Source organism: Terrapene carolina, unplaced genomic scaffold (assembly GCF_002925995.2).
Source record: "Terrapene carolina triunguis isolate 2854851 unplaced genomic scaffold, T_m_triunguis-2.0 Scaffold714, whole genome shotgun sequence".
In the NCBI taxonomy this organism is placed as follows: Eukaryota; Metazoa; Chordata; order Testudines; family Emydidae; genus Terrapene; species Terrapene triunguis.
In genome coordinates, this window is record NW_020665065.1 from 10,829,669 (window position 1) to 10,851,183 (window position 21,515).

The 21,515-nt window shown below is 42.7% G+C and overlaps 1 protein-coding gene across 7 annotated transcripts in view; it reads left to right on the plus strand.

The window, feature by feature from the left end:
* KIF1B (kinesin family member 1B) overlaps window positions 1-21,515 on the plus strand; it is a 130,254-nt gene that overhangs the window by 43,595 nt on the left and 65,144 nt on the right. For 3 of the 7 annotated variants that reach the window (XM_029913548.1, XM_029913550.1, XM_029913552.1), the window contains exons 9-19: window positions 54-129; window positions 427-505; window positions 1,089-1,231; window positions 2,089-2,130; window positions 4,688-4,821; window positions 8,342-8,421; window positions 10,164-10,239; window positions 16,641-16,720; window positions 17,397-17,503; window positions 18,883-18,966; window positions 20,640-20,820. In XM_029913548.1, coding sequence (XP_029769408.1) covers window positions 54-129; window positions 427-505; window positions 1,089-1,231; window positions 2,089-2,130; window positions 4,688-4,821; window positions 8,342-8,421; window positions 10,164-10,239; window positions 16,641-16,720; window positions 17,397-17,503; window positions 18,883-18,966; window positions 20,640-20,820 — 1,082 coding nt within the window. Of the gene's footprint in view, window positions 1-53; window positions 130-426; window positions 506-1,088; window positions 1,232-2,088; window positions 2,131-4,609; window positions 4,822-8,341; window positions 8,422-10,163; window positions 10,240-16,640; window positions 16,721-17,396; window positions 17,504-18,882; window positions 18,967-20,639; window positions 20,821-21,515 lie in introns of all 7 variants that reach the window. The other 4 variants (XM_029913549.1, XM_029913551.1, XM_029913553.1 and 1 more) reach the window with 2 other exon arrangements.

The window sequence follows — 21,515 nt, forward strand, 5'->3', positions numbered from 1 at the left end:
ATTTTTCATTTTCCAGGTACTATTGTTCAGTAATAAGTGTGTCTCTTTTGTAGAGTAAGAAGAAGAAGAAGACAGACTTTATTCCATACAGGGATTCTGTGCTAACGTGGCTACTTCGGGAAAATCTAGGTATGACTAATCTGACTCTGCCAATATTTCCCTCCATTTTCATGTGTTTCATAGCAATTTTCTGCCTCAATCCATTGTATGATATGGGTATTAAATATGGAAGTATCTATTTTTAAGTCATACTATTATTGTTACAGCTGTTTTATTTACCCTGGGTTTACTTATTACTACTTTGTGTAATTTTGTTGAACACTGTAATATGGATATTGTTTAGGCTGGGAAATACTGACATTCAAGAATATACTCATTACAAGGTGCCAGTGCAACTTCATTTAAAACCTTGCTTGTTCATTATAGGTGGAAACTCCAGAACTGCCATGGTTGCTGCTCTGAGTCCGGCAGATATCAACTATGATGAAACTTTGAGCACTTTAAGGTACTTTTAGCCTCTAATCTGGAGTGGAAATGTTTAGCTTTCAGCTCAGGTATCTAGGTGCCCATCCTTCCTATTGTGAAACATGCATTAGGCAAAACTGAGCGTTCCAGGGGACTACGCTGTGTATTGTAAAATCCATCATTCTAAAGTGAACCCCAGTCCTGTGGGGTGTGAACAAGAGGAGAGGGTGTAGTTGCTTCACTTAATCAGGTAAGTTTAGTTTGACCAGTTCCAAGTTATCTGTACTTATAGATGAGGATGAAATTTCTGTCTAATGGTGCAAAAGAGAAATAATCTTATGCATGAAGAGAACCCAGTTTAAAATGGCTTCACTGGTAACACCCTAGGCCTGATTTCTCAAAGGTGTTGAGTACCTAAAACTTCCGTGGAGTCTGAGTAGCTGGAGCTTAAAACCTTTCAGTGTGGCCCCTGCTCCTTACTCTACAGCACTTCTGAGGTAAAGCTGCTTGATCCAGCATCTTGTTAATCTGAAATAACAGCAGGGGCTTGTATTGGACTGTAGAGAGTTGCTGTATATGTCCCATATAAAACCAAACTAGTATGTCTTTTTGACTGCTTCCAGATACGCAGATCGTGCAAAGCAGATCAAGTGCAATGCTGTTATCAATGAAGACCCCAATGCCAAGCTGGTGCGTGAGCTGAAGGAGGAGGTGACGAGGCTCAAGGATCTCCTGCGTGCCCAAGGGCTAGGAGATATTATTGACAGTAAGTGGGTTAAGCAGTCCAGTCCTTTCCATCATTGGGCTGTGCTCTGCTGCAGGAACTAAACTAATTACCAAGGCCCTAGAGCTGGAGAAAGCTGGGTTTGTGTGGGACGGGGGTGTAGTCATTAAATTTCAGTACTTCACAATTTAATTTAATTTTTTTTCACATTGCTTTGAGTGGTTGTCTCTATCCCCTTCTGTAAATAACATGCGCTAGCACCTTTTTATGTTCCTCCTACATCAGATTCAAACTCTGCTCCTCTGTCTCTTGCCTGCAAAGAAAAGTTTGAGGATGCTGTCTTGGATTTGTCCTGTTTTTCTGACCTTCACCTCCAACACAGAAAACAAGCTCAAATCTTCCATGCTAAATTCTTTGAGAATATGGGCTGTGACTTAATTCCTTTTACAGGAGATGCCTTGAAGATGTTAGTTTTTGTGGCAAACTGGTTTTCCTTTAGTTCATAGTAGAAAAAAATCTCTGTTAAAATGTATGTAAAGAGTGAATGTTTTTTCTGACTTGCAGTGCTTATTTTCCTGTGAAGGGAAGACCCTGATTTAATCACAGGCAATGTGAAGTTTGTAACTTGTATATATCTTCTATCATTATTTGTTCAAGAGAATAGATTAAGGAAAAAAAAAAACAGCTCAGATTCAAAAATGTTCACATTTGATGCAGTCTTTGTTTTAGGTTCAAAAACAGAACTTTCTGTTAGATTGGAACAAATCAAAACAAAAATTTTGATGTGAAATTGTAAACTGTTTTTGTTCTTTCAAATGCCAAGTATTCTCTTCCCTTCCTGTGTCACTGTTGATCCTGAACTTTGACCCTTCTTGTATTTCCCTCTTGCTTCCCTTCAGTTGATTCAATCGGAGATGATTACTCTGGAAGTGGAGGCAAATGTGTGTATTGTGTGGTTCTATAGCTCTTACTTGCTAATCTGCTTCTGCTGGGCCAGCTTTTAACTGAGCTTTGCATGCCAGCATTCCTCACAGGGAAATCCCAGACAGAGCAGTTACTGCAGAGTCTATTATTTCGTGAAAATGAAATGAACCTCCATCTCCCTTACTGAGCCATCCTTTGGTTAAAGCACAAAGTTGAAACCACTCTTTAATACGTCCGTTGCTTCCTTGTTTTGGGGAGACAGAGGATGGTTATACTTCAACCTATTTTTTTGTTACAAATAATGGTTCTGATTTGAACTTCCAAAATCTATTTCTTTTAGAATATTTTTTCACGTTCATAAGTTAAACCGGTTCCCTTCCCCCTGGACAGCTAGCCTCAGGACTTATTTTCTTACCCAGAATGTGTCTTAATATTTTACATTTGAGAATTGATTCTTTAAACTAAAGTAAAATGAAACAATAACAATTTCCTCCAAGGGAATGTTTCTTTGATAGCCTCTGCACATGTGTGGTGTTGGGTGCTTTGTGCTAATAGCAATCTCTTTGTTTGAACTCTTATTTGTCTTTGGTATTAGTATAGCTGCTGTCTAGAACAGATTTGTTTTCCTCTGAAAGAAGGAATCTTAATGTGAGGAAACTGATAAGAATTAGATAGTAGGCTCAGAGAATAACGTTCAGTAAAACAGCACTTTCCTTTCTGACCTCACCAACTATTTCTGTGAAAGGGAATGTACCTCCTTCTTTATAATCCACCTTTAGAGAAATATCTTGCTTCTGTGAACCGATGGATTCTCTGTAGATTTTTTTTTTGGGGGGGGGGAGGCAAGTCCCAAGCAGACTATTTTGTTTTAGACCATGCCTATGCCCTTTTCAAAAGCCCTTGCTCACCCCAAAACAATACTGACTGGAAGAGATCTGTCTGAAATTTCCTGAACTCAGATACTGGTAGTGTAAAGACTCAGCCTGGCCTTCCTTTTTTGGTGCTGCTTAAAGCTTGTTGCCTAAAAATCTGTCATCTCCGTGAGCAGCTGCAGCATCACCCAGAGAAATGTGCATGATGTTGAGAGAGAGGTTCTGTATGGACTTAGCAACAGCCAAAGTGATTGCAAATACTACCTCCTTTGTCCCTTGGGAGTGCATGTGCCCATTGGCCTTTCAAGACCCCATCCTTCCTGCTCTGTCCTACCTGCTTGCCTCCACCTGGCAGCTCTCCCTCTTCTGTATTTTTCCACTTCCTGTATCTGCAGATGGCGGTTTTCAAACTGAGTTGATGGAACTACTAACTACAGGGCTAAATTGGTGTGAAATAGGACAGAAGGTTTATGTCGGCAGGATTGGTCTGAGTGGGAAGAGAGAAGGTGTGAGGGGGGGCTCAGCGAGGCCTGAGCTACTTAATTGTCTAACATCTCATGTTAGCAGTTTTTGACACACAAGTGAAGGTTTTTGTGAGGTGTATTTGGATTGGATTCAGATCAGAGTAGGTGGTCTCTGGATAACTTTTAATGGAAGGAAAGGTACGCAAATGACCTGTATATTCTACTTTCATAGACATCTTCAGGCCTCCTGGGTTTTCAGTATTTAGACTATTGGAGCTGCCTCAAATTCCAGGCATCTCTTGAAATGCTTCCCTGTGTTCATTCTAAGTCATGATCAAGAGACTTAACAGTGCCACCTCTTCAAGCCATTTGCACAGGTATCCTAGCAGAAAGGTAACCTGTTATATATTGTGGATCCTTTTTTCCACAGCAGACTAGGATGGATGAGATGTAATGGTATAAACATGAGCCCATGCTCATATCACTCACCCTGTCAAGGACTGGATAGGTGGTTACAGCACCCTGTCCTTGGGGAACTTGAGCTACAGGCAATTATAGTTACTCTTGTGCTCTGTGTAGCATCTCAACAGGCGTATTATCTTTGGAGACTAAGATTCAGCAAATCACGATTTTTATTACTGTTTTCCTTTCAGATTCCTTAGGTATGAGTTTGATTGAACTTAGTGGCTTAGGCTTTTTGGCCCAGTAGTACATTTCCTGATAACTGGCCATCTCTGTTCCCAGCCTTCAGCCCCACATTGCTCATCACTGTGACAATGCCCAGTTGTGTTAGAAGGCTGAAGGTATCATAGGAATAGGGCAGTGCACAGCTGTTACCTAGATCAGGGGGATTCTTCTGGTTTACAGTGTCTTGTTGAGTGTTTGACTTTGTTTTGGCAGGAGTTTACTGGTAACATTAGTTTACACTGGAGTCTTTATTTATAATTCTCAAGGACTGAATGCAACTTTTTATATTTCAGGGATATTTGTTTTAAAGGATTTGTTTCAGAACTGCCATCTAAAACTATTAATCTTGTCTGTGTTGCAGCTTAAATGCTTTCCTCTTACACTAGTGTTTCCTTCCTGTCTTCCTTTTCCCCTTTTCTCTGCTCCTTGTCTATTCCTTTCTGCCTTCCCTTCTGTCTGTCTGTCTCTCCCAGATCTGAAAGATTTTCAGAACAATAAACATAGATACTTGCTAGCCTCCGAGAATCAACGCCCTGGCAATTTTTCCACAGCCTCCATGGGGTCCCTCAGTGCATCTCCATCTTCCTGCTCTCTCAGTAGTCAGGTGGGCTTAACATCTGTGTCCAGCATACAGGAGAGGATCATGTCTACACCTGGAGGAGAGGAAGCCATTGAACGTTTGAAGGTATGTACCATTGCAGACTGAGCAGGATGTAATTTTGGTTGTCTGGGTAATGGGGAGATGTCTTCCTATGAAAACATGACCTGTGTCTTTCTATTTCTGCCCTTGCACCCCAGAAAGTGCAGCTGGGTCAGACAAGTTGGGGAGTGGGTTCATGTATAAGCTTTTCATTCATGAAGATCTGGGCTTGATTTTTGCCTTCAGCCATTATGAAATAAACTTGGCAAGAACAAACTGTAATCCAAGTGCACACTTGCTGACAATCTTATGTGGTGGTAACAGAGGATTGAATAGCAGAGTAGCCAAAGGGAGTTTTGGGAGGCCTGTTCAGCGTCTCCCTGAACTGGCCAATGCAATCAGCTTTAAAAAAAAAAAACCCTAAATGTACCCAAACTAAAAAAAGAACAGCATAACCCTGTCACGGTCTTCACCCTACCCCCACAGATTAAAATGTGAAGCACACAGAGTAGCCTGCTTTATCCAGACAATAGAAGCCTTGTCCTAAATGTGTGTGAATTGAACAGCATCAAAAGTGCATTACAGTGAAGGGTTTCTTTCATTTTTACCAAAGCTCCCATCCCTCATGGGTGGATGAGTGGGGGAAGCTGGGTATGTTGAATGTGAGTGTTGCATTCTCGTGTCTTTTCCATGAGACACTGCCTGGGGGGAGGGGTTTGGATGGGCTGGAATACACGCTGCACATCCTCCTTCCATTAGAAACCTGCTGTTGCCGTGGAGATAATGGTGCGGTCTCTGCGGTCCCCTGACACCCAGTCACTGAATGACGTCTATAAACCAGATTTAAAAAAACAACTCATAAGGTGGTTTGAAATCTGAGTGAGGCTGCCAGGAAAAGTCTCTTCCTTTCCTATCAGTATTCAAGGCAACTTATCCTTGTAAAACACCATTGGGAAGAGCAACACAATTTGACAACTTAATGACTCCAAGTATTGAGGGTTTTTAGAGCCAAAAGCAAAATGGAGGCGTAGAATTAAATTTGTGGATACCTTTATTTTTGCTTCCCAGTGGGATTTGGGCAGACTAGCTTTTTCTGGAAGAAGAAAGAATAAGTGGTGAGGGGAGAGGTGTGCCTATAAAATGATTTCTGGATTCTCTTACACAGATGTGATTTCCCTGTTTGGGTGAGATTTTTGAGGTCTTCCACTTCGCTTCATTGTCATACATTATGCTGTAATCTTAAGCTGCTTCAGAGGGTAGAGAAATAACCGTTTCTCTCCATTCAACACAGTGGATGGAGTGGTGAGGGCAAAAAATATTCCCCTTTATCTCCGTCCAGAGAGAAGAAATGGTCTCTTGTGCTAAAGCTATGTAAATGCTGTAGCTATTGAAAAGGCCCCTGTGAAAAGCTTTGGGGGGGGGGGGGGTGAATGCTGCCAGAGAAGCTGTTGGCTTCAGGTTTGTAAGCTGGTGCTGGAACCCTCTTACAGTGGTAGTAAATGCCACACTGAATGATACTGATTATTGTGGGGGTTGGGGAGCTACTAATATCCTGCTCAGTCCTCAGTACCAGAGCGAGAGAGAATTGAGCCCCCCATTCAGCTTGACACTCAGAGCCTGATTTACTAAAATTCTTGGACACTTGACAGCCTATTGCCCAGTGCTACTGGAGCTCTTATCCCAAACTTTCTATGTGATGGCTAGCCCATTGATTTGGGCTAGGACTAGAAGGGCTGGACTAAAGACAGAAGGCCCTCAGAATTCCTTGAAATGGATGCCCATTTTGGGGGCCCAGAAATGGAATGAAGTCTGGAAGGTGGTTTAGGAAGTCAGTTTTAATTGCCATGCCTCCCTTGTAGGGATTCTCTAGGGTCTGAGGGTTCTGTGGCCTGTACTTGGCTTTAATGGTGGCAGTTGCCAAGGATCACTTTAATGTTGGCCCGCCTGTATTATGATAAGCTTTTGATCTGAATATTTGTCCCCATACAAGGGCTCTGAGTCCTTGAAGAGATTTGATCATTTAAAATGTATTCTTTTAATACAACTTTAGGCTGAATTGAGGGAAATTTTTCCCTTCCCCCAGCTTTATTCAGGGGAGAAGTCTGTGTATGACTTTTTTGCATTCATTCCTGTGTCCCTAAGGCAGCAGTGCAGTCCACTGAAGCATAAATGCTTTAACTCTGCTTTTTCTTTTATGAATGGAGAGAATTCCTCTGGGGCAGACCTGTTCATTTTTTAATGCTGCTTTTTTGATAAATTTTCAGTCTTCTATGCTGTAGTTTTTGGATGTGTTCTCTAATATTTCCATAATGATCAGGATGTTTGAGTGTGTGTGCAGGGGGAGAGGGAGCTGCATTCCTAAAGGATTACATCACTAGAGGAGCATGGAGGGTGATTAAACAATGGGAAAAGGGAGGCTAATTAATGAGCTTCCTAACTGTGTCATTGCCTCCATTCCTGTCAGTGGTTCAGCCTGTTGCACAGCAATGTGGTTGGTGCAACCCCGCAAAAGGCTACTCTTGGTAAACAGCTGGCCACAGCCCTTTGCAGCCAGCTGTTCACAATGTATTTAAAATATGCTCTTTGCTTATTTGCACATTTTTGTCCTTGAATGTAGCTTTGCTGAGGAAGTGTAAGTTAAGGGCTGAGGTTTATTATGAAATAGCTTTGACTAGAATATCAATCTGACTGGCTGAGAATGCAGCACAGATTCCAAGGTGGAACTAGTTAAAATAGCCCCTTCCTAAGTGCAGCAAGTACATACCAGGCTGTGTGGTTTGTATCATATGCTGCAGGCATTTGACTTGTCACCTTGTCCATTATGATTAAGCTGATTTTGGGGTATGTGGCATCCTTAACCACACCCTGTTGTGTAGTGTCTTTGGCACTCAAGTTATATAAATATAGCTCCAGGAATATGCAAGAACAAATGTTATAATGACACCCATTGATATAACACTTTTCATCCAGAAGGCTCCAGAATACATTACAAACTAATTTATAGGATGAGATACTAAAATCCAAGACTTATTAGCTATTATGATATTGAGACTGCTACAGGCAAAAAATTCTCAGTAGACAGGAGCTGTTCCTGCTTTGTCTAACAAGATTCCTTTCCTGGAGACTTAAACAGCACCCATTATGTCTTGAGCATATAATCTTCTGGATGCTTATAACCCAGTGACTTGGAATTGGAGCTGCTTGCAGGTTTTTTTGTAGCTAATCACTAGGCTGGTCAGGCCCTGGCCAGTATGAATGTGTACAGCTTTGGGAATAACAGTTGACTTCAAAGGTGGAGGTTCTTAGTTCTTGTAGGTTCCTGCAAAAATGGGTATTGTAGGAGGAGTCTGGGTTGCCCAGAGATGCTTTGTGTTAATAACTTTGCATTGACAATGAGGCTTAAAATTAGCACTTGAGCATTTGCTGCTGGGTCCTAATAATTCAGATCCCATTTAGGTCTGAAATACTGGGTTAGCCCTGGTTCTTTGAGATGTGTTGTGTTAAATTGGGGGGCTCCATATCATCCTCCTTCAGTCTGTTAATTCTATACTGGGGTTTTACACAGGAATCAGAGAAGATCATTGCAGAGCTGAATGAGACCTGGGAGGAGAAGCTGCGGAAGACTGAGGCCATTAGGATGGAGAGGTCAGGAGCAAGAAATGCTGTGGATGTCCTCGGGGGTGGGAGGGGGAAGGGGGGAAAAGGAGAGAGTATAGTCAAAAGCTGATCTTGCCCTAGAAAACCAGAGCATTGAAGCAGCTAGCACACTTCTTGGTGGCATGTCATCTGCTCTTTGTATTTAGGGTGACCAGACAGCTAGTGTAAAAAATCGGGACGGGGGTGGGGGGTAATAGAAGCCCATAGAGGATAAAGACCCAAAAATCGGGACTGTCCCTATAAAATCGGGACATCTGGTCACCCTATTTGTATTCCACTATGGCAGGTGAATGGGTAATGCAGACAGAAGCAGTATTTCAATATCATACCTCAAGGACACTGCTTAGAATTGTCATAGAAGATACTCCTGTTGGGTAAGGGTGGGACTGAAGCAGCATCTAGAGTTGCAGCATCAGCCTTCTGGGGTTTCAATCCAGGACAGCACAGAAAAGAGGATTGGTCATTAGCATCTTAACTGTCTTTGAATTTTTAGGGTGATTTCATCTAGTGGAGGGAGTAGACCAATTGTAGAATGAACCAGAAACATAAACTCAAGCCTTGGTAACTTGTCTAGCTTCTATACTCATTTACCATGAATAAGTATTGCCATTTAGAACAGATCTTAGCTTTCCCTGAAGGATAGGCAGATTTGTGGAATAAATACTGTAAAAGGTGCTCACTCTTGTGTATCATTGCCTGCCCTAAACTGGAGTGTCAGACCTGCCTAAGTTCTGCAGCCCTCTGTGTTTGTGGAGCTGAAGGATAGGAGTTAATCCTGTTGCATATGTAAGATACCACCCTGAGCTGGTGGCCAATCAGGATGCAGGCTGGTTGGTAGTGCAGTACATTATACAATGACTAGGGCCCACCAAATTCATGGTCCATTTTGGTCAATTTCACAGTAATAGGATTTTAAAAATAACAAATTTCATGATTTCAGATATTTAAATATGAAATTTCATGGTTGTAACTGTAGAGGTCCTGACCCAAAAGGGTGTGGTGGTGGTGGTGGGTTACAAGGTTAATGTAGGGGCATTGTGGTATTGCTATCCTTACTTCTGCACTGCTGCTGGTGGAGGCGCTGCCTTCAGAGCTGGGCAGCTGGAGAGCAGCTACTCCTGGCTGGGAGCCCAGCTCTGAAGACAGTGCTGCCACCAGCAGCAGTGCAGAAGTAAGGATGGCATGGCATGGTATTGCCCCCCTTACTTCTGTGCTGTTGCCTTCAGGGCTGGGCCCTCAGCCTGCAGCTGCTGCTCTCCAGCCGTCCAGCTCTGAAGACAGCAGTGCAGAAGTAAGGGTGTCATGGTATAGTATTGCCATCCTTATTTCTGCACTGCTGCTGGCAGGGCGCTGCCTTCAGAGCTGGGCGCCTGGCCAGCAGCTGCCGCTCTCAGGCCACCGAACTCTGAAGGCAGTGCAGAAGTAAGGTTTGCAATACCATGACCCCCCTCCAATAACTTTGCAACTCCCCCGCGATCCCCTTTTGGGTCAGGACCCACAGTTTGAGAAACACTGGTCTCCCCCATGAAATCTGTATATTATAGGGTAAAAGTACACATAAGACCAGATTTCACGGGGGAGACCAGATTTCAGTTTGTGATGCGTTTTGCATGGCCGTGAATTTGGTAGGGCCCTAACAATGACTGATAAGGTGAAACTTTGATTTGGATCAGATTTGCACCGGTGGGGCTACAAAGCACCTCCATCACTTCTTGCTTTCCTCTTTGTAGGGAGGCCTTGCTGGCCGAGATGGGAGTTGCCATTCGGGAAGATGGAGGAACACTGGGGGTCTTCTCCCCTAAAAAGGTACAGAATATTGATGATAAATGTTGAGTCAATTCTGGAAGAGGCTGGTCAACCACCATTAACATAGAGCAGGGGTGGGCAAACTTTTTAGCCTGAGGGCCACATCGGGGTATGGAAATTGTATGGCGGGCCATGAATGCTCACGAAATTGGGGGTAGGGGTGCGGGAGGGGGTGGGGCTGGGGATGAGGGGTTTGGGGTGCAGAAGGGTGCTCTGGGCTGGGACCAATGAGTTTAGATGGGGATTGGGATGGGGCAGGCTGTTGGGGCATGCGGGGGGGCAGTGAGGGCTCTGGCTGAGGGTGCGGGCAGGGGCAGTGCACAGAGCCACCTGGCCACACCTCCGCATACTACATAGCAGCTGGAGGGGGATCATGCTGGATGCTTCCTGGGAGCTGCACAAGTCCCTGACCCCACTCCCCGGCTGGAGCGCCGGAGCTGGGCAAATCCCCGCTCCCCAGTGGGAGCTGAGGGCCGGATTAAATGGTCTGACAGGCCAGAAGTGGCCAGCGGGCCGTAGTTTGCTCACCCCTGACATAGAGGCTGGTTTCTTCGTAAGCTACAGAGACACTATAGTGGTCTTTGGCCCCCAAGTAATGTATACCTTTCACAGAGTTTTTGGTTAACCATTAGTTGCTGGTAAAAGCTACCTTTCATGATTTATACTACTTTAAATTTCTGCAACACTTCAGTCTTGAAGGCCCTTAGTACTCTGTATGCAGGCAAAGTAAAGAATGATGTCCACAGTGCCTTCTGCTGATTATTAGGGTAGGCAGAATGTATTATACATGCTAGCCTCAATTTAGAAAAGAAACTGGAGCAGTATGAGAAGTACTGTAAGACTCTTAATGTCCAAAAATGGCTGAGAGATCTAATGTTCCTTTAGAAAGCGAACACTTCTGAGAGCAGTATCTCTTGCTCTATGCTAGGCCACTGATTCAGCATTGACTCGGATGTGCTACCAACTAGCTTGCCAGCACCACTTCCTGCAACAACTGTTGCTTAGTAATGCTGCCATTAAATCACATCCCAAGATGTTCTGGCTCCATTTTCTTTATAAAACATCCATTAATTTGTCACTGAGCATTCATAGTCATGGAGGGGAGCAGTGTTCCTTTAGTCCATATCAATAGTTCCACTTAAATGTTAGTGAAAGGTGAAAGAGGCACAACTATGGAAATATGATAAATCTAATGCCACGTGAAGGTCTTCATGGGAAGAGGGAGCTGTGGGAGGAGTTATCCATGCAGTGAATACAGTAATTATTAGTTACAAGATCTGAAACGGGACCTTTCTCCCCCCTTAAAACAAACCTAAGGCCTTGGCTACACTCGTGGATTCACAGTGCTGCCGCGGCAGCGCTGTGAAGCGCGAGTGTAGTCGCGCCGCCTGTGCTGCGAGAGCTCTCCCGCAGCGCTGCAAGTACTCCACCTCTCCGAGGGGAATAGCATGCAGCGCTGCGAGGGAGCGTGCAGCGCTGCAGGCGCTGATTACACTGGCGCTTTACAGCTCTGCACTCGCTGCGCTCAGGGGGGGTGTTTTTTCACACCCCTGAGCGCAGCAAGTGCAGCGCTGTGAATTGCCAGTGTAGCCAAGGCCTTAGCCTAGTTTTTAGCTTGAGACCTGGGCATCATTACCTAAGTGCGTAATAATAAAAAATCTGAGAACTGCAAGTGTTGTGTTAACTGGGACCCTTCTGAAGACTTTGCACAGAAGCCCAGGAGGGCAGATTTATTGATCTGCCTTTAGCTGAAATGATTTATTGATCTGCCTTTAGCTGTTGTTTTTCCTGATGTGTTTAAATGAACATGTTTCACTTACAAATGGTTTTGGTTTGTCCTTTGTAACTTACTACCAAAGCATCTAAGGTTCATAACATTTCTTCATTCTCATGAGACATTTCCTTGAGTTTTTTTCTCTTCTCTCACATTGTGGATCATATCACCATGTAGATTTTCCCTGAGAGGCCATCAACTCTGTTTAATGACTCTTTTGATGCTTTTTCAGCTGACCAGGTTTGTGTATGAAAGCTGTTAGGGATGTGTAGTTGCTTCAATAGAAGTTAGCAAGTTCTGCCTGTGGAAATATGTACTAGAGAAAATAAACCCATTAAACCACTGATCTGTTACTAGTCCCCTCTGCTTCTGTTCCTTACTACCTGCCTAGATTAGTTTTTATAGTTCTTCCTGTGGTAATTGACAGCTGTAGCTGTGAAAGTATTAGCGCTCTAGATAGAAAATTAAAATGTTTTATAAACCTTTTTACTTCAGAGTCACTAGTATGACTCTGATAGTTCATATTGGCGCCCATCTCTGCGGTATTGGAGTACTTCCATAGTATCAGCTTTACAAATCAAACAACATAAAATTGTCTGTCCAGTTCCTGAATGAAAGAGATCCACATCACAAACATAACCATCTCCACAATTTGCTCTCTTGGTGGCAGGGTACTGTTTGAAATGAGCTGTGGAAACTATACTGTCCACCCTGGAGGGGTGAGAGCAGGGGAGGTCCTTCTAGATCCTTGAGGAACACTGGGCATGGGACATTTGCACTGATGTCTATGGGCGTATCTATTGTGCCGAAAAACAATAGACTTCAGGGTGGTTGAATTGCCCATTTTACCAGTACCAAAAACATCTTTCAAATTGCCAAACTTTCTTGATTACAAAGCTTTCTGATTTAGGGTTACCCAGTGACAGGGCAGTCTGACTTTCATTAAAATCTAGTATAGGCAGTCCTCGACTTTGACGTTTGACTTGCACCGAATGGCACTTTTGACGTTTCTGAATTGACACCCTGATTCCACTTAGGACAATCGGTTTTGACTTTACGATGCTTGGTCCCGCAATGGAGTGGATTGCGGTTCTGAGTTATGATGTTTCGATTTACAACGCAATTTTCAGGAACCAATTGTGTCATAAGTCTGAGGACTGCCTGTGCACCAAAATACACACATCTAAACAACAAGGCGCTTTTTTCTAAATGTCCATGCTGTGTAAATCCCTTAATGCTATTTGTAGTAGCTGAGCCCTTGTGTAGGATTTGGCTTCTTTCAGTAGATTACAGCAGCAGTTCCTAACTCTTCTACAACTCTAAATGCCTTCCTGTTGCTCACTGAGCAGCGGTAATGCAGTGTGGCATATCTTCTCCTGTAGTCTTTGGTTAGCTTTATCTTTTTTGGGATGAGGAAGGGTCCTGTTTAATTTCTGTGCCCCCTCTAACTCTGTCACTGGGCCACAGAGGCTCCCTTCAGAGCAGATTATTCCATTACGGGTTGCTGGTAAGAGGAGTCACTTCACTCTGAACACACTTCCCGAACACCCACTGGGACTGCTGGAGGGGAATCCAGTCCTCTATGCTCTGGATCCTTGGAGTTTCATACTTCGGGAGCCTGAACTGAGTCCAGCTGCTGCCCCAATTTTGGGGTCTCTAGCCACAGTCTCAGGGCTCAGACTTTCTATCTGGCACCCCTGCCAAGTGTTGGAACCCACTGTCCAGCCACCTAACCCCCAGTGCTGACCCTTCAGATTCTCTGGTGTTTAAACTCACCCCTCCCCCAGAACTCCACCATAAAGGTATGACACTTCTGGTTACATTTAAACTCTCTGTGGCATACAGCAGTTGTGAAGCAGTCAATACACACGCAGGCTTTTTGCTCAGTCTAACACTCTTGTGCTCTTATCTTTAATCATGTAAAGCACAGGAGAGTACAGATCATACAAAACAATAAACATCTGAAACAGTGATATCCCTCACTTTCTACCTCACCCTTCCCTTATGAGCCCTTGGAGAACCATCTGAGTCCAGGAAGGCAGGCAGTGTGGCACTCATTCAAATTGGGCCCGGCGGCTCCCCCGTTAGGCCGGCTGGACCAACTCAGAGCAGGGTTATGTGCCAGGGGCAAGGTTGCAACGCTTAGGGCAGGGAGCTGAGCCCAGCCAGCCTTGAGGGACTGGAACTGCTTCAAGTGGGACAGAGGGCTTTGTGGGGCAAAGCGGGGAAAGTCCCGCAAACCTGAGGACTATTTAGAATAGTGGTTCTCAAACTTTTGTATTGGTGACCCCTTTCACACCGCAAACCTCTGAGTGCAACCCCTTATAAATTAAAAACACTTCTTTATATTTAACACTGTTCTAAATACTGGAGACAAAGCATGGTTTGGGGGTGGAGGCTGATGGTTCGTGACACCCCCCATAATTGAGAACCCTGATTTTAGAAGATATGCCACATGAAAGCAAACAAGCCATAGAAAGGGCAAAAGGCTGTACATTCAAAATGGAGTTTGCAGCCTGACACACACGGTTCATAATCTCACATTCAATTCATAAATTGTACAGACATATTCCCAAATTATCTGACTTCCTCCTCTCTGATCTGTTGCTGGTTGGTATGTTTTTTGTGTTGACGCTCAGCCTATCTGCTCTCCTATTGACTTCTCTTAACTTTATTCTCTAACCTGCATGGTGCCTTGCCTTGGCTAGATTTTCGCACCAAGGCCACAGGACTTGTTTGATTCCAATGGGACGTTTTCACCAAAGAAGGTTTGTTTTAATCAGTTTAGATTTTTGTGAAGTTCTAAACTGAGATCTCTAGCTGCCTGTAGCAGGAAGTGTCAATAGGTTAGAATTTTTCACATCGAATAGCTAGAAAACAGAAGCAAAAAGAGTATCTCCTTTATGAAAAATTTATACAAAGAATTCTAATATTAGGTACTATAAAACACAAAAATAATATATCCTGCCAACTCTGTATTTCTTTCTTTGCATGACTCTGCAGATTTCACCCTAATGTGTACTCCGATCATTTATTTTGTCATAAGAAATCCTGGATTTCTGAGTGCAGTAAAATTTTTTCAGTGTATGAATATTTATTTACTAGTAAGTGCTATCATTTCCCCTTTATTTCCATTTATCGTTTTCATAAATAAACCCCATTCAAAGTGAATTAGTAAATTGATATGTGGGTACTTACATGACTTCAAGGTCACTTTCTGCACTGGACTGACCTCCCATATTTGTTCAGCTAACTCCCCAAAATTTTGAAGCCCAGAAACAATTTATTGTTGGATGACATAGCTGCCTGGGCATTTTGACTTTCTTGGACATCAAAGGATTTTTTTTTCTCTGAAACAGTTTGACTGGGTCTGTAGTCTATAATCCTATTTGGTGCTAACAGTAAGCCAAACACCATTCCTTTCAGACACCGTGCTCAGTCCACACTTCACTATGGACAATATGAAGTCCTTGTTTGTGCTGGAGAATGCTTTTCTCAGTGGTGGCTAGTGGGCGCAGTTTTAATTTGACAAGGCCTGTCCCATTCCTGGGGCCATAGTTCCCATTGCTAGTGCACGGGTGCCATGTAAATACTATACTGTAATTTCTAGGTGAAGGTTATTGCTTTGTCTCTCACAGCATGCACCAGCTCAGCTGTCTTGTCTCATATCATAGAATCATAGAATATCAGGGTTGGAAGGGACCTCAGGAGGTCATCTAGTCCAACCCCCTGCTCAAAGCAGGACCAATTTCATTTACATATCAAAGGATATGTAAATATCCTTTGAGCTTCCATGAATTGTATGCTATTACACATCTAACAAGTAAACTTCTTTTGGAGTTACAATAAACTGATGGACATTCCTAAGGGAATGACCCAAACAGATCTGCTTACTGATACAGTTGTAGGTTACAAGAAACTGGCTTGTTAATATTTTCAGTGTCCTTTGGTCTGATTCTTGTTTCTTACCCTTTCTTTTGTGTTCTTTAAACTGTGATTTGCTGCTATCTCATTGGCCAGATTTTCACACCAAGGCCATGTGACTTGTTTGCTGATTCCAGTGGGGTGTTTTCACCAAAGAAGGTTGGTTTAATAATTGTAGAGACTTAAGTTGAGTAGCATAGTAGATGAAGAGATTCTTAGCTGCTTGTATGAGGAAGCATCAGTAGTTTAGATATCCTTTCCAGGTTTACTAGCTCTGGAGATGGAGCATAAGGAGGGTCTGTTCTTTATATTTAAAAAAAAAAAAGTTCCACAACAATCTAGCATTTTCACACCAAAGCATATGGAAGAATGCTGCTGTTGAACTTTCCCTCCCTCTCACCTTTATCAAGACTTACTGAGACAAGGAATCTGTAATTCTTCAGTTTAAAATATTTTCTTCCCTGCATCCTTTACCTAGAATATCAGCCAACTGGAGCTGTGAATCTGTCTGATATTCGTCCCCTGTCCTGAGATGGGTCTCTGCCTGTGTGAAAAAGTTTGCATTTAATTTAGAAATGTGGGTTTTTTGGAGAAATCTGGAGTTTCACTGATGTATATGGTGAAGTGGTTTGGTTCCTTTACAGTCTCCAAAGTTGTTGAAGGTACTCAGCTCTCAATTAACATGTTCTGTATTTTGTTGCAGACACCTCATCTTGTGAACCTCAATGAAGATCCACTCATGTCAGAATGTCTACTTTACTATATCAAAGATGGCATCACTAGGTGAGATTTGGCTCTACTACACTTACTTAAAAGACTTCTTGTTAAAGGGACATCAGTTTAAATTACACTTCTCTGTTGAACTGTTTTACCTGCTGTTGCAAGTAACACCTAAGATTACCATAAATTACAGATTAGAGAAATATATTTAGTTTAGTTTATACTTTAATAGTACAGTGTATTGTCACTCAGCTTCCCTAGATGTTTTCCACTGGGTCTTTCACAGAGCAACAAGAAAGAGAAACCACTTTGAAAATATAGGACGGTGTAATTTATAGTAAAACCACATAAAATGGTTGGGGGACTTGGGTAAGTGGAGTACTCAAAACTGCTTAGCTCTATAAAACTGGTTGGATTTCTAGTGTCGCCTTAAATTAAACTGAAAGTAGTTCTCCATTCTTGTTTTTTTCCACACTTCCCCCTTTTTAAGCACATCACCCAAACCCAGGTATATTATTTTCTTGGCTAACAGTGTAAGCACACGCTGAATGAAATCAGTCCTTGTTCACATGCACAGGATTAAATTTAAGGATGCATTTTCTCAGCTCTTAAAAGGTAAGGGATAGATTTAAGTCTGTAGTATTTTATTCCCACCATAGCCAGAGAAATGTATCTACTGTATGGGCTATAGAGTAGACAATGTTTGAGTTGTGACTAAAATACTTTTTATTGGGTGCAGGGTTGGACAGGCAGATGCCGAGCGGCGACAAGACATTGTGCTGAGTGGGGCTCACATTAAAGAGGAACACTGTCTCTTCCGAAGTGAGAGGAACCACAATGGTGATGGTGAGATGGCACTTACAATTCCTACGTATAAATGCAGGAGTAAGCGCAACTTTCCCCATGAAAGTGGTCTTCAGCACTGGATAGTTTGAGTCTTTCAAAAAACTGATCTCTGTACTAGCAGCTGTGGTCTGAAATGTGTGTCTGAAGTGTGGAGGGGAGAAGAGCTGAGAGGCTAGATGGGGTTTGAATAGCCCTTGTGCATCAGATCAGTGAAGTTATTTTCTCTCTGGGTGTGATGACTTAGTTATTGGAGATGAAGCTATAACTATAATAATGCAGTACTAAGATTTTACATTTCTGTACTACATCCATTTGGATCAGATGGTAGCACTCTTGCTTTGGGCCAGCATTCATATCCAGTCTTGATCCTTTGTGTTGTGACCAGGTGGAATGTGTAGTACAGCTTAGACGAATTTTACACTGTTAAAGGTGCTGTTCTTTGGATGAGACTATAAATGATGTTTCCTTCTGTCCTGCTCTGGGTGTCCGGGTTGCCTCTTGAAAAGTGGAACTGAACCCATGATAGGGATAGTCAGAGGATAACAGTGGGAGCTCAGGAACACCTGAGTTTTAATCCTGGCTTTGACCGAATCCCTCAGTGGTCTGAGACAAATCACTTACCCCTCTGCTTTAGTTCCATCACCTATAATACAGGGATAATACTTGCTTATTTTGGATATTGAGAATTTAGTGTTTATAAGGGGTTATTTAGGTTATTGCTATAGAAGTATTTAACTTTTACTTGCTACAACTCTGGAGTCTTAGCCAACGTTCCTTCTAGCTGCCGGTGGTGTTACTGAGGCAAATATGAACTAATCATGAGATGCTGAGCCCCTGTGACTCCAAGTTATTTCAGTAGGAACAGAGTGCTGAGTACGTCTCAGGATCAGGCCCATAATGCCTGTCACATCTGCCTACAATAAGTGCAGTGCTGAAATCAATTACAAAGAAATGAAAGTGCTGATGTGTGAAATGTACTAAGTTCATTATTCAAACCTTATAACAAGGCATGTATGTGCCTGACCAAGGTTTGGGCAGTGCAAATATCCAGCATGACAGCACAGTCATTACACCTGTGAAAAAACGAGGAGAAAAAACAAAACAGCCCTAGCAAATGTGTTACATGGATACCTGTACTACCTGAGTGCTCAGAAATACTGGCTGAAAAACTGGGCCACTTTGTCATGTGCTGCTATCCATTCCTAACCAGGATGTAATACCAAAGAATAATCTCCCTGGAATCTTTGTGGAGTATGTAGGGAGCAGTGCCTTGTCTGCTTATATGCAATGTGTTGGTAGGCTTTCTGCATGTCCTCACTATGGGACATTCACTAAATAAACTGAGTTCTGTGGTATTAATGCTGTTGTGTTTCTTCTAGTTATTGTTACTCTGGAGCCTTGTGAACGGTCAGAAACGTACGTCAATGGCAAGAGGGTTGTACAGCCTGTGCAATTGCGCTCAGGTAAGAGACTTCAGAAGTTTGAGGTTGGGTTTTTTTTTTTTTGGACAGATTGTTCCTCAGGAATTGTCCATACAGGATATTTCATGTGGGATTAGTGAAGAAAGTTGGATGCTGTTAAAGATAAGGGATGTATTACTTTTTTTTTTTGTAGTGGAGGTACCATATAGGAGTTAACCTCATTTTCGCCATTAGTGACTGTTCCTGCTTTTCTTATTTTCTCAAGCCCTTCACATTGTAACAGCTCAAAGACGGACTTAAATGATCACTGCAACATAGGGCACTCTCTGCTTGCTTCTCTCTCCCTACTTACTTTGATATTCTTCCAGTATGTACTTAGCCAAGACTGCTGCCCTTGGCAGTTGCAGTGTGAGAGAACAGACAGACTGCCAGCTGCTGATGGAAAATCCCCAGCTTCTCTGGCACAGCTAAGATGTGACCCATGCAGGAGTACAACAGTGTCTCTCCTTCCTTTTTTAACTCTATGTACTAAGTAACCTGGTTAGATCTCCTCATGTCTCAGGGGCCAGGGAGAGTGGCTTTCATAAATTGTAAGTTTGAGACCAGCAGGGTTCAGTTTCTTTTAAATCATAAGCATATGTTCTTCTAGTCCTGAAATGCAATCTAGTGCAATGGAGTCTGGACTGTAAGTGGGTGCTTGCAAGGAATTAAGTGCATCAATTTCAGCAGAATGATGGACGTGGGGATGGGAGTTGGTTTCCAGTCTCTCTTCCAACCATCCCACTCTTTTAAAAATGGAGGTGCAAGCTGGGCATGTCTTGCAGAGGGGGAACTGCTACTCCTCTTCTTTCAAGCTAATTTATTTTTATAAATAGCTTCCTATATATCTCTTTTCAGTGCCTATTTCTTGACAATTACATCATTAAAACTATTAATTAAAAATCATTAACCTCTTTAGAAGGCGGTTGTTTTACTAGTAGGTTCACAGTGACCGTCTTGATTGCTCTGGAGGTTCATTTATGTTACATGGAGAGAGCAGAAGTATTTTATCAATTATGCTAGGCACTTGTTTTAAGTTTCCTGTACATCTGATTCCTGTAGCACTTAGATGCAATTCTTGCCTTACCACTTAACTGTGGCTCTTACTTATGCTATGGAGAATGAAGTAAATGCCTCCCCAGAAATTCCACTGATTAGGACTTGAGTAGAAACTTAAGTGACGTATCAGGAAAATCTCTACTTAAAAATGTAAAGCATCCATTCTTCAAATGGTTGAGGTTAGATTATCTAAAATAGAAATGTTTGTGGGGTGGTTTTTGCCCATGGTTTCTGCACCTCTTTTAAAAAAATTAGTTGACTAGCTTACTTGTTACAGCTGTCAGTCCATCAGCAAGTCATTCTTTATTTTGTGGTATGTTTCTGCAGGGGTTTAAATCTGGCTCTATAGACAGGTTTTCTTATGTGAGCATTTTCTGGGGCAGGCAGTGGGATGTACAGTTTAACCTCCTCTGCACTAAGTAGGGTGTTCCTTTTGCCAATTTGGCCACCTACTACTAAAAGTTTAAATATTGTCCAAATTCTCATTGGGAAATCCTGTCTTCTGATGCTCTGGTTACCTAAACAGCTTAGAGTAAACTTCATTGGATACTAAACTTTGTCTCAACCTGGTTCTGGAGTTCTTACACTAAAGAGTTAATTTTTTGTTACTGTTTTAGGAAATCGTATCATCATGGGTAAAAATCACGTTTTCCGATTCAACCACCCTGAGCAAGCACGAGCAGAGAGGGAGAAGACTCCATCAGCTGAAACTCCCTCTGAACCAGTAGACTGGACATTTGCTCAGAGAGAACTCTTGGAGAAACAGGGCATTGATATGAAGCAGGAGATGGAGAAGAGGTAAGTGGACTAAACTAACTGTTATTTTACTTGGCATGTCTGTTATATTTCATTAGACCTGTTTAGGGTAGCACCAACTCTTACATCAGTCTGAAGTTAATGCCTGCTTTTCTCTAGGAAAGACTGGTTAATTCCTACTTCCCTGTGAAATGAGGGCACCAGAGTCAGACTTTGCCTCCCACTTAAAAAAAATCCAGACAAAGCTAGATTAACACAAACATACTCCTCTTTTGTATTGTAGAGTGTCTCTGAAAGAGATTTGCCCACATCTTTCTATGATCTAAAGCTGTATCTGCTAATAAGGCCCTCTCCTCCCAAAGTGGAGGATCAGGACGCTTGCTCATGTTTGTACCTCTTTTATTTTAGGAGTCTACTTCTTTAAAACTCCATTTATGCCCCCCCCCCCCCACCATCAAATTTATGGTCAAAGCAGGGAGTATCAGGGGAGCAACTGGATGGTCTCTTGACACATCTGTTCTTAAACTGCATAATTTTCCAGCATTCCTCCTTTGTCAATCTGGGACTTCCCTGAGCTTTGCCTCCACAAAGGTGTCTGCTCATAAGGGTTAAGAGGACCAGAAATCACTCAGATACGGTGCTCTACTGACGGAGACTTCTCCTTGCCTTGTATTGGGAGGAAACTAAACTCCTGGGTTGTTAATAAATCAAACTATTAAATATACAAACTAGCAATA